This window comes from Pan paniscus, chromosome 15 (genome assembly GCF_029289425.2).
Source record: "Pan paniscus chromosome 15, NHGRI_mPanPan1-v2.0_pri, whole genome shotgun sequence".
NCBI classification, from domain to species: domain Eukaryota; kingdom Metazoa; phylum Chordata; class Mammalia; order Primates; family Hominidae; genus Pan; species Pan paniscus.
In genome coordinates, this window is record NC_073264.2 from 59,409,938 (window position 1) to 59,422,705 (window position 12,768).

At 42.6% G+C, this 12,768-nt stretch overlaps 1 protein-coding gene and 1 pseudogene across 5 annotated transcripts in view; one reads left to right on the forward strand and one right to left on the reverse strand.

The window, feature by feature from the left end:
* Positions 1 to 4,364: 4,364 nt before the first annotated feature.
* On the reverse strand, positions 4,365 to 4,462 carry LOC112437028 (U6 spliceosomal RNA; annotated as a pseudogene).
* Positions 4,463 to 10,462: 6,000 nt separating this feature from the next.
* ARID4A (AT-rich interaction domain 4A) overlaps positions 10,463 to 12,768 on the forward strand; it is a 75,372-nt gene continuing 73,066 nt past the window's right edge. For 4 of the 5 annotated variants that reach the window (XM_008957013.5, XM_034937623.3, XM_003831659.6 and 1 more), the window contains exons 1-2: positions 10,463 to 10,800; positions 11,898 to 11,960. In XM_008957013.5, the coding sequence (XP_008955261.1) occupies positions 11,955 to 11,960 (6 nt within the window). In that variant the 5' untranslated portion in view covers positions 10,463 to 10,800; positions 11,898 to 11,954. Of the gene's footprint in view, positions 10,801 to 11,491; positions 11,792 to 11,897; positions 11,961 to 12,768 lie in introns of those variants that run through there. The other variant, XM_034937622.3, reaches the window with a different exon arrangement.

A 12,768-nucleotide genomic window follows, 5' to 3' on the forward strand; every position in this document is an offset into this window, starting at 1 on the left:
AGCTTTGCTCTTGTCTTCAGCTGATCTGGGTGTACAGTTGTGGCATCCATTGAGTGGAAAGTTTGCTCAAATTTAATTTTCCATCAAAATTGTGTAAGCTGAACCAATTGAGATGTTGGCATAAACAAGATTAACTTTTCCCTTGCAAATCGATGTGACTGGTCTGCTGCTGCAGGCTTCATCTAAAACTTTGCTTCGTCTTAAACTAGTTATGCATTTGTAAACTGCTACTGATTTCTTTGGGGCATTGTCCCCATAAACTTTTTGTAAAGTATCAATGATTTCACCATTCTTCCACATCACAACTTTCACCATCAATTTGATGTTTGTCCTTGCTACAATTTTGCAGAATTGATTTTGCCTTGATAGGGGCTCTTTGCAAACTGATGTCCTATCCTTCTTAGTGCCTCAAACTAGATCCTGTTCAGACATGTTATAACAAGTTAGTATGAGTTTATTTTGGTGCAAGAAAATTTATGTTCTCACAAAACTATATTTTTTTCAATAATGAAAAACAAATCTCTCCTTAGTTTGAGAAGCATCTGGTTTTCCTGAACTTATTTTTTCTTAATTCAAGTTGAACTAAAGTATCAGTTACACTTAAGTCTAATAGAATGGAATTAAAAGTCACAATGTAGAAACAATGTAAGGTTTGGGACAATGCCTTGTCCCAATTAGGGAACCCACAAAGATTTTGACAAAACGAAGAATAAATGCTTACTGGACATTTCAAGCTCTAACTAGCATGTTTAAAACAGATTTCATCATCTTTACCAACCAGTGGCTTTTCTTGACTTGCCAAATCAGTGAATGGTACTGCTCGTTCCCTCTTTCTTAAATCTTGAGTATGTTTCATTTTCTTTCTTCTTTACCTCTATAATCAGAGATCAAATGCTGTCAAGTTTTCCTCCCCCCACCAAAACAATTCCTTGCTCATCTATTCCTTTCTCTCTCCAGTTCCTACTCTAGTTTCATCTCATGCTGATACCACTTCAACAGTATCTTGTCTCCCTACTTCCAATTCCTGTGTCATTTCTTCAGTTACAATGGGCATTGTTTCTAAACAATTTTCCAACACTGTATTTTGTTTATGCCATGCCTTTCTGTGCCTATTCAAAAACTCTCAGCAGAAGTAACTAAAATTAAAAGGGAAATCTGTATGGAAAAATATGTGCAGCAAGTTACCACTATAATAAACTCAATCAATTAAGAAATAAAACATCAAGATTCTAATACATAATTAGAAATGTGAATAGACAACCTGTAAAAGAATCAGTAAGTGAAATCACAGAACAAGGTCCCATTTCACTAATTCACAACAAAAACACTACAAAGAAAAAAAGAGCTCAATGTATTTTGCACCTATTAAATTAGTAAAAATGAAAATTATAGACTATTTAATGCCACTAGCTAAACTCACAGGGAGGGTGATAGTGTAAATTATAACCAGCTTGAAAAACAACACAGCAATGTTTCAGGAGTCATAAAAATGTTCATACAATGACTCTTTAAATGTACTCCTAAAAGAACAGTCCAAAAGAGAAAATACTGTATGCATGCAGAAGATACCTGAAGCACAATACTGAAGGACTATGAAACTTACATAGTCATGCGATAGAAAAAATGAAAAGGATAAAAAAGCTTGATGGAATATTTTCAGACATTAAAATCATTATAGAGACTGTCCGTTACACTGAATGCTTGTTACAATGTTAAAGGAGCAAAGAAAACCAAAAACTACCCTAAGACTAAAGAAAATACATACAGACAAGGAGGAAGGAAATTTTTAAAATCTCTTAGAGTGGCATTAAAAGTGATTTCTTTTTTCTTTTGAGACAGTCTCACTCTGTTGCCCAGGCTGGAGTGCAGTGGTGCAATCCTGGCTCACTGCAACCTCCACCTCCCAGGTTCTCCTGCCTCAGCCTCCCGAGTAGCTAGGATTACAGTCACGTGCCACCACGCCAGGCTAAATTTTGTAGTTTTAGTAGAAATGAGGTTTCACCATGTTGGCCAGGCTGGTCTCGAACTCCTGGCCTCAAGCCATCTGCCCACCTTGGCCTTCCAAAGTGCTGGGATTACAGGTGTGAGCCACCATGCATGGCTGCATTTTATTTTGTTTAGTTCCATTATAATTTGTAAAACTTGAAATAAGACAAGACAAAAATAACGGTCAATTTCTGCTTACACCCAATCTTCCAAGACCCTCTAGAACCCTGTAATACCCCATTGGACTCTGATGTGCAGCTAACCCTAGAAACAGGGGTAGGTTGGCCACACAATTTTCCCTACATAATCTTCAGCCAATCATCCTTTCTGAGCTGGTTTACCCTCTGTCCCAAATACATATTTCCTTGTATTCTTGCTCACAACCTTTCATCCAATTAGAATGTCTTCTCTCCTTCTAATTTTACACATTATATCTCACTATCCTTGAAAAGCCTTTAATAACCATTATAAATTTCTTTCTGCTCTGCTTTCTAAAGCAATTTGTCTCTTTTAAAAGAACCACTAGATCTGATTGTATACAGAACTTTGACAAATCTATTATCAGGAGCCATTTAAGTCTATAAATAAGGTTATATAGATTGCTTAAATCTTTTGAAATAACTACTTAGATTAACTTTCCACATGTGTAATTACATTCTCCCTTTTATTGACCTTAAGCTTCTGGAGCATAGATCCTTGTAGGAAAGCCATTATGTAACTCATATTTGCTTCAATCTGAATCCTAAAATACACTGTCATTCCAGTTTGAATTATACGAACCATTATCTATGACTCCATGTGGCCATAAAATCAGCAGATAAATCTGACATGGTGCCGGGCGCAGTGGCTCATCCCTGTAATCCCAGCACTTTGGGAGACGAGGCGGGTGAATCACGACGTCAGGAGTTCGAGAGCAGCCAGGCCAATATGGTGAAACCCATCTCTATTAAAAGCACAAAAATTAGCCGGGCGTGGTGGCATGCACCTGTAGTCCCAGCTACCCAGGAGGCTGAGGCAGGAGAATCGCTTGAACCTGGGAGGCGGACGTTGCGGTGAGCCAAGATCATGCCACTGCACTCCAGCCTGGGGGACAGAGCGAGACCCCGTCTCAAAAAATAAATAAATAAATAAAAATTGAATAGGACAAAAGACAATATAGAAATTGCAAAGTCTGCTTTGGTTACAAATAAGTAAATTATTTAACTTTCCATAAAATAACTAAATCTTTAGGAAAGCTGCTACATTCAACACAGCAATCATTTCCACTTCTCAATATATACTCGTGTACAGAAACAATTGCACAGTTGAACAAATTCTATGTTTTTTTTTTTTTTTTGAGACGGAGTCTCACTCTTGCTGCCCAGGCTAGAGTGCAGTGGTGCGATCTAAGCTCACTGTAACCTCCGCCTCCCGGGTTCAAGTGATTCTCCTGCCTCAGCCTCCCAGGTAGCTGGGGTTACAAGTATGTGTTACCACGCCCAGCTAATTTTGTATTTTTAGTACAGACGGGGTTTCACCTTGTTGGTCAGGCTGGTCTCGAACTCCTGACATTAGGTGATCCACCCACCTCTGCCTCCCAAAATGCTGGGATTTCAGGCGTTTTAGCCACCATGCCCGGTTATCATTTTTCAAAAGATACACAGATACACACACACACACATGAGCAACATGACCAGTCTTGATTACCTAAGAGTAACTAAGTAAAATTACTTACCACAAACAGATCGCAGATCCAGGTTTCTCAAACTGGAGCATTTGCTTAATTTTCCCATAAAATCAGTCTTATTCTAAAAGACAAAAGACTTTTTAAAAATTTTGAGTATGTGATAGCTCAGACATTCAGAATACAGACTGTTGATGCAAAAAAAAAAAAAAACACACACACAAATTTGCTTCCTTCCTAAACACTCTCATTGATAAGACTGGTTAAAAAAAAAAATCACACACATGTTCATGGTGTTCTGTGATAAAAATATCAAGTCCTTAAAACTGGAAACCACACGAATGGGCACACAAATCTGTAAGAATGTGCTAACTTTGAGATTTCCATCTAAAATACCACATTGGGAAGATAATTATGTATTATCGTTCAAACTCTTATCAAAGAAATAAAACATTCTTCAATATAGCCTTATGTCACAGAAACATTAAAAAGCTGATAATTATGATTCCTATTAGTTTGGGCTCATTTAACTAATAGGTTACAAAAATACAATTACCTCATAATTTCATTCATTTATACCCAAAACATTGCCTGGTAATTACTAATATTCATCTATAGTTACCATTAAGATATTATAAAATACTTAAAAAGGGATTGGAGAATAAAAAGAGGTCTGAAGAAACTAACACTCCGATACATTCTTTACTTTTTTAATTTTTAAATGGAATGCTTCTTATGTCATCCTTGCACAGAGGCCATGCTAATCTCCGTATGGTTCCAATTTTAGTAGGTGCTCGAGCTGCCAAAGCGAGCATGACACATTCTTAATGGTCCTCTAAATCTACATTTTATTAGCAATTACAAATCAATTTGGTATTAAGCTAAATATCTGGAATATTTTAAAATTTTAAGGTTAAGACAGCATCTGTGAAACATTAATTTTCAAGAAAGAATTATTGTTATGTTGAAAAAACAAGCCTGGGCAACTAACAAAACCCCATCTCTACCAAAAAAAAAAAAAAAAAAGTTTTAGCGGGGCCTGATGGCACACACCTGTAGTCCCAACCGTTCAGGAGGCATGAGTTTGAGGCTGCAATGAGCTATGATCATGCCATTGCATTCCAGCCTGGATGACAGAGTAAGATCCTGTCTCAAAAACAAAACAAACCCGAACAACAACAACAACAACAAAAAACCTAAGAAAACGAAAGATGTTAAGTTGGCTTATTTCACATTTTGTATACAAATGTGCATACAGATTTAGAAGAAGTATCTGCAACAGAGCACCTATCAGGTGGGGGAACCTAACAGTGATTAAATAAAACAGTTGCTGCTTTCTGGGAACAGAGTTTCAAATTTGGGAAGAGTCAAACAAATGCAAAGAGGTACACGTACAGGGGGTCTTATCAGGCTACAAAAGCACTGAGAGAATGAATACACACAAGAAGGGGAAACTTTAGAGAAGACTACAGGGAAACACAAAGTAGTTAAACACAACTAACCTTGAAAATAATTTGTTAGTATTCCTAAACATCACTTTTGTGTAGCAAAATGTTTCACTGTACAAATGCTCACCTGAAGTGAAAAAAAAAAAAAAAAAAGTGGAAAAAAAAATCACTCCTAGGGTCCAAGAAAAATTCTCATATATTTTATGGTATGTGTAACTTAAAGACTGCAATTATTTTTTTTTTTTTTGAGACAGTTTTGCTCACATTGCCTAGGGTGAAGTGCAATTCCACGATCTCAGCTTACCGCAACCTCCATCTTCCAGGTTTAAGCGATTCTCCTGCCTCAGCCTCCCAATTAGCTGGAATTACAGGAATGCGCCACCACGCCCGGCTAATTCTGTATTTTTAGTAGCGACGGGGTTTCTCCATGTTGGTCAGGCTGGTCTTGAACTCTCGACCTCAGGTGATCCACCCGCCTCGGCCTCCCAAAGTGCTGAGATTACAGGCATGAGCCACCACGCCCAGCCGATTATTTCTACTTGAAGAAAGAGAGGTCCAAGATAAAATGCTCAGAAATAAAGCTAAAGAAAGACCAGAAATTTTTTTGGGGGGCGGGGCAATAATAAAAAGGACAACAAATGTAAGTGCAGTTAAGAAAAAAAAGCTTTCTGATGGACTACACAAGCATCCCTAGCCTTAAATACGTAATCTATTCATATATATATACACGTGTATATATATATACACACACATACACACACACACACCTATGTATTTGAGATGAAGTCTCACTGTCACCCAGGCTGGAGTTCAGTGGCACAATCATGGTTCACTGGAGCCTTGATCTCCTGGACTCAGGTGATCATCCCACCTCAGCCTATTGATTAGTGGGGAACACAGGTGCATGCCACCACGCTGGCTGATTTCTTGCACTGTTTGTAGAGATGAGGTTTCACCATGTTGTCCCAAACTCCTGGGCTCAAGCCATCTGCTAACCTCGGTCTCCCGAAGTGCTGGGATTACAGGCTTCAGCCAAGACACCAGGCCTTCAGCCTTATATTTCCACTTCTGGGAGTTTATTCCAAAAATAATCAGGGATGTGAAAGAAGATTTAGATGCCCAGAAATTTCAGCATCTAAAATTCATCATTTACGTTCATGCAAAAATAACTGCGGTTTCAGACCATGAATTTTATATCATTATAACTAGGCTCAAACACATCTTTATTAATCAAAATAGAAACCATTACAATCAACACATTTTTAAGTTGTTTATTCCTGTAGTGTAGAAATCCATGCTTTAGGATTCGACGAACTCTTGGAAAGCATTTTCTGCATCCTGCTAGTTGTGGAAGTGTTTTCCCTGCAAAAAGGTGTCGCAATGCTTGAAGTGGTAGTCAGTTGGAGAGAGGTCAGGTGAATATGGCGGATGAGGCAAAATGTCACAGCCCAATTTGTTCAACTTTTGAAGCATTGGTTGTGCAATATGCGGAAGGGCATTGTGAAGAATTGGGCCTCTTTCTGTTGACCAATGCTGACTGCAAGCGTTGCAGTTTTTGGTGCATCTCATCGATTTGCTGACCATACTTCTCAGATGTAATGGTTTCGCCAGGATTCAGAATGCTATAGTGGATCAGACCAGCAGCAGACCACGAAACAGTGACCATGACCTTTTTTTGGTGCAAGTTTGGCTTTGGGAAGTGCTTTGGAGAATCTTCTCAGTCCATCTACTGAGCTGGCCATCACCAGTTGTTGTATAAAATCCACTTTTTCTCGCACATCACAATCTGACCAAGAAATGGTTTGTTGTTGCAAAAAATAAGGGATAAGGACACTTCAAAACAATGATTTTTTTTTTTGGTCAGTTCATGAGGCACCCACTTATCGAGCTTTTTCACTTTTTAATTTGCTTCAAATGCTGAAGGACTGTAGAATGGTCCACATTGAGTTCTTCGGCAACATCTCAAGTAGCCTTAAGAGGATCAGCTTTGCTGATTGCTCTTAACTGGTAGTTATCAACTTCTGGCGACCAGCCACTACGCTCCTGATTTTCAAGACTCTCCTCCCCTTTGCAAAATTTCTTGAACCTGCCAGGCACAGTGGCTCAAGCCTGTAATCCCAGCACTTTGGGAGGCCAAGGTGGGCGGATCACGAGGTCAGGAGTTCGAGACCAGCCTGGGCCAAGATGGTGAAACTCCGTCTCTACTAAAAATACAAAAATTAGCTGAGCATGGTGGTGCGTGCCTGTAATCCCAGCTACTGGGGAGGCTGAGGCAGAATGGCTTGAACCCAGGAGGCAGAGGTTGCAGTGAGCCAAGATCATGCCACTGCACTCTAGCCTGAAAGAGCAAGATTCCATCTCAAACAACAACAACAACAAAAAACTTCTTGAATCACCACTGCACTGTAAGTTAACAGTTCCTGAACCATATGCATTGCTGATATGGTGTCTCTGTTGTTTTACAACCCATTTTTAACTCAAAAAGGAAAACTGCTCGAATTTGCTTTTTTGTCTAACATCATTTTCATTGTCTAAAATACACATGAAGGCTGGGCACGTGGCTCATGCCTGTAATCCCACCACTTTACGAGGCCGAGGCAGGCAGATCATGAGGTCAGGAGATCGAGACCATCATGGCTAACATGGTGAAGCCCCTTCTCTATTAAAAATACAAAAAATTAGCTGGTGTGGTGGCACGCGCCTGTAGTCCCAGCTACTCGGGAGGCTGAGGCAGAAGAATTGCTTGAACCTGGGAGGCAGAGGTTGTAGTGAGCCGAGATGGTGCCACTGACTTCAGCCTGGCGACAGAGCGTGACTCTGTCTCAAAAATAAAATAAAATAAACATGAAATAAACAGAGAGTAGTAAGTCATTACCAAAAGAACAAAGCGAGAAATGCCCATTAAAATGATGTATAACATAACCACATTTATTTAACAACGTAGTCCAACATCAAATGGCAAATTCCAATAATGCAAAAACCACGATTACTTTTGCAACGACCTTCTTAGACACAATATTTTGCAAAACATGTACAAGGATATTCATTGACATATTACTGCCATTATAGAAAAATAAACACGTTACATAAATTATGGTATATTTATCCCACAAAACACTATGAAGACATAAAAGATGCTTTACGATAAAATATTTCCAATATTCCCAATGTTTTCTATAAAGAATAGACGGTAATAAAATGAACAACACTAGAATATTTTGTAAAACAAAACCAACAAAAAAGACAAAGCCTTTTGTATAATATATGACTATAGTGTAAACTGTAACTACCTTTTGGAGGAGGGAAGACATTTATTTTTGTATTCTTCTTTGGGCTTTTTAATAATTTCCAAATGTCCATGCATTATTTGGATTCAATAATAACAGTTTAAACTTTGATCGTGGAATTATGGATGCTTATCCCCTAGAAAATTCAGTAATATATTGTTTTATAAGGTCTTTTAAAAAACTGCTTCACTCCTACGAGATTGCGCTACTGCACTCCAGCCTCGATGACAGAGAGAGACTCTGTCTCAAAAAAAAAAAAAAAAAGTCTCACTCCTAAACACTCCCATTTACAAGATCTTTTCTATATAAGAACTTTTTAAATAGGCGGGTGGGGGGGAGGAAATCACAAAAATACGCATAATGTTTTATAACAAAAACATTAGGTATATCAAAGTCCAGAAATGAGAACCACGTAAATGGGTAAGCAAGTCCATAAGGAGGTCCTAATTTTGGGATTTCATTCTAAAATATTACACCAGAAAGCTAATTATACAGACTCATTTGAATCTGACCAAACAAAACATCTTTTAACTACCCTTCCTCCCATTCTGGTATTCCTTTACTAATCCACAGAAAGTTTTTCCAGGTAGTCCCCCGCAATTCTAAGGATTTTTAGACTTTATGACTCACCTCAGTAATCACTGAGATGTTCTGTTTTCTTCAGCACAACTGCCAAAAAACCCAGTAATTGTTAAGTCACACAATCATTTTCTAGTCACGGGCCCCACCAATATAGCAGTAGGGTTTAAAACAGAGGTATTGAGGGTAACTATTAGGATCTATCCAGTGTGACTAGGTCACTCACTAGAAATGCCAACATGCATTTCACGTTTTTATGAATACTTTTGAGCAAAATTACTGTTACGAATAAAAAACTGATTCTGCTCGGCTGTTTTCTTACTGAGAAAATTTAGTCCACGTGGATTACTGACGATATGTCACATTTTAAAAATTATTCCATTCTATAAAACTAGTCAATTTATACTCCAATTCCACTATTTAAAAATGTGTGTTTCGTTTAACAGAATATAAGATGTTAACAGAAAAAGATCAACGTCTATCTTATCGGGGACGTCCTTCTATCTAAGATGTTTTCAGTCCCTGCAAAACCACTGTTTGCTTTCAAAAAGTAGCATAAGCCTCGTGCAGAGTGACACAGACGCTTGTCTAAGGTCACAGAAGAAGCGTCTGCGCTGGCAAGTAAATTCCTCAGCATCCAGAAAGCCAGCGCTTTCTCCAGTTTCCTCATAGCTTTATCCCGTGAGGAGCACGCGGAAACCTCTACCCATGCAGGATGTTTCTAAGAACCACTTCTTCCATGTCTTAACTAAGAAGGCTCCCACAGCTGGTGCCAATCAGGTGGAGAACATGGCAAGTCCCCGAAATGCACTTCCAAAGACAGGAAAGATTGCAGTGGGACAGAACCCAGAAAATCTCTCACATTCTCGAAAGCCCGAAAGAGAACCTCCAAGAAAGACGTTTGCCTCTCCTCCACCTCTTTATCTCGGCGGGAGAGGAAGCCTCGCCCCCATTCATCCCGCCCCTTCTCCCCACCCCGCCGCAGGGAGAAGTTTACCATGGCTGCCTGCGGCCCCTTCACTTCCGGTGCCGGTGCCGCTAGGGCTGCGCCATCCCCCCAGTCAATCGGACAACCATAGCCTCCAACTGACCTTTCTGACAGCTCTGAGACTCCTCCGGCCACGACTAGGTGCTGTCCTGGAGGAAACGGTGGAGGACGGCCGCACAAAAACCAATCTACCTGATGAAAACTCCGTTCCCTTCTCGCCAGAAACATAAAATGCGATGGAGCTACGGCCACCGCTGCCGAGACAAAATGGCGCCGACAAGCTGGTTTAGCGCAGGCGCCTTGGAAAGACCCTGCCCCGCCCCCGTGCAAGCCCCTGGCTGCAATTCTGGGTTCCGTTTCCATGGGACACTCCGCCGCCAATCCTCGTGTCGAACTGCTCTTCCTGACCCCTCAATTCACCAATCAGTGCCCAGTCAAGCACATCCGGAGTCGTCTCTACCAATCATTTCTCAGGACTTGCTTACTCAATAACCAACTCTCCAATAAAGTTGGTCTTCGGAAAAAGCCAATCATAAGTGGAAGATGTCCTACCTGCTGTTTTTCTCACCAATCCATGAAGTTTCACAGCTACATCCAATGAGGACGGCAGGTAGCGAGGTCCTATCCGAAGCTCTTCGGCGTCATGAGCAGCCAATAGGAGTTCGTGTAGAAGCGAGTCTGCTCAACAGCTTGTTATTTGGTGGATTGTGGCAGTAAATCGGGGCGAGTGGGGAACCCGGCGCAGGAACTGCTGCCGCGGCTGGGAGTGGTGCTGCCCGGACGGGGGCCCACGGAGGTCAGAGGGGAGGAGGACTCTGGAGCTGACAGCGCGCACTTCACCCGCAGTTGGTAGGTGGGGAGAGGGGAATCCGGGGATACTGAATGGACGAAGTGGCAGTAGGAGCAGCTGCTGCTGCCCGGGGTCCCGGTGCAGTTGGAAGCTTTGGAGGTGGGGAGAGGGATGCTAGGCAAGTGGCACGGCGAGCGCAAGGGAAGGGGCCAGCCATTGACCAGCGGCAGCAACTGCAGGAACCGCCGCCGCAGTTGCAGCCGCCTCCTCGTCCGCTTCCTCGGGTTCCCGGGAAAATGGCTGTGGGGCTGGCCGCGCCGCTAAGTTTGCTTCCGCGCGGTGAAGAGCGGGCTGCTTGGGGGAGCCGTCCCCCAACTCCGCGGCGCGTCCACCTCTGCGGAGTCCGTGGCAGGACTCGAGGGGCTACGAGCTGATACCTCTCTGGGCTGTACAAAAAGTTGAGGCGGGCGCTGGGAAGAGGCAGCGGCTGCTGCGGTGCGGCTCCCCTCCCCTCCCACACCCTGTCCGGGCCACCTCCCCTCCTCCTCCCCTCCGCCCCCCGCCCCCTCCCCCACGCGGGTCCCCCGGGGCTCTGGCGGCTCCCGGCTGAAGGCCGCGGCCCCTGCCCCTTTGGGTGAAGGAGCGCTTCTCCTTTCTGACATGGTGCAGAGCGAAGGAAGGAGAGCAATGGCGCCGTGACACTCCGCTGCCGCCACCGCGGGCCCGGGGCGGGCCGAGGGGGCCGAGCGGCGGAGGCGGGGCGCGGGCCGAAGTCGGGGTATCCGGGGGACCGCGGAGCGGAGGCTCGGCGGTCGTCTCCGCGGGGGACCTGGGGAAGCCCGAACGGAGCTCTGGCCTTTTCCGGAGCTATCTGTCCTGGAGCTCCGAGTTGAGCATTCCGGGTCAAAGTGGCCAGCGAGGCGGGGGCGCGGTGGGCCGCTGGCGAGCTCCGGGGCGGAACGGGCTGCCCTTTGGCGCTCGTGGGGTTCTCGCTGCCCCCTCAGCTCCTGCGTCCTGGCTGCCCTCGTAAGGGATCTTGTCCCTTGGCTGGTGAGGATTCTGCCCCTCCCCGCTGGCGTTTGTTTACTTTCTTTCCCTTGGTCGCTCCCCGCAGTTGACTGATTCTGTCTGTTCCTGTCTTTCCCCCTCCCCATAGTTCTAGCGACTGCGAAGATAGCTCGCTGAGCTGGAACCCCACAGATCACCAACAAAAATGAAGGTAAGTGGAGTCAACGCTGCCCCGATCCTCGCGCCCTGGACGCTGCCAATCCTAAGGCTAGTGCCGTGGAATGTCATTTGTTTTGCTACTCAAAATTGATGTTCCTACTGATCAGCAGTTTCGGCATAGGAGGATGTGTTGAATGGGTGAAAAATGATCTGTGTGTCTAAATGCGGAGTTTAGGCCCTCTCTGTAGCAGTACTTTGGAAAGGCTGGTGCAGCCTTTCAATTGTTGTCCATTCGGATAGTATTTTTAAACATTTCCTGTGTTGGCAGCAACCTTTGCAGAAGTAAAGCTTTTGTCCTGCTTTGGTTCTTTGGGGGATTTTTTTGTAAATTTTTTTCTTCCCGTGTGCCAATGCGATTTTCTAAAAGAAAGAATACGTGGATTAAGTAATGAAGGTATCATTTCTTCTGTGTGTAAAATGAACTTATGTGGCTAAAATATTTGAAGTTGAAGTATAATAATAGTTTTAGTTAAATCTTTCCAATAAGTATTTTAAAACATATACTAAAAAGATACATATTCTACTGAGGATGACTGCAAATATCAGTATGTGGATGGTTAAAGGGAAAGGATCTCATATAGCGTTCTTGAATGCTGTGGCCATTGAATGTTTCAGGTCAGATTTTTATTTGCCAAAAGCATTCCTATTCAATTTGTATTTTTTGGAAATGCACTTACTTTAAAAGGTACCCAATTCCTGTCTTATTTACTGTTTCAGTATATTAAGCTCTGAAATATAGCATTTTCCCAAACTTTCTCGTGGTTTTCTATTTTGTCGAAGTAAATGACATATTTAACCTT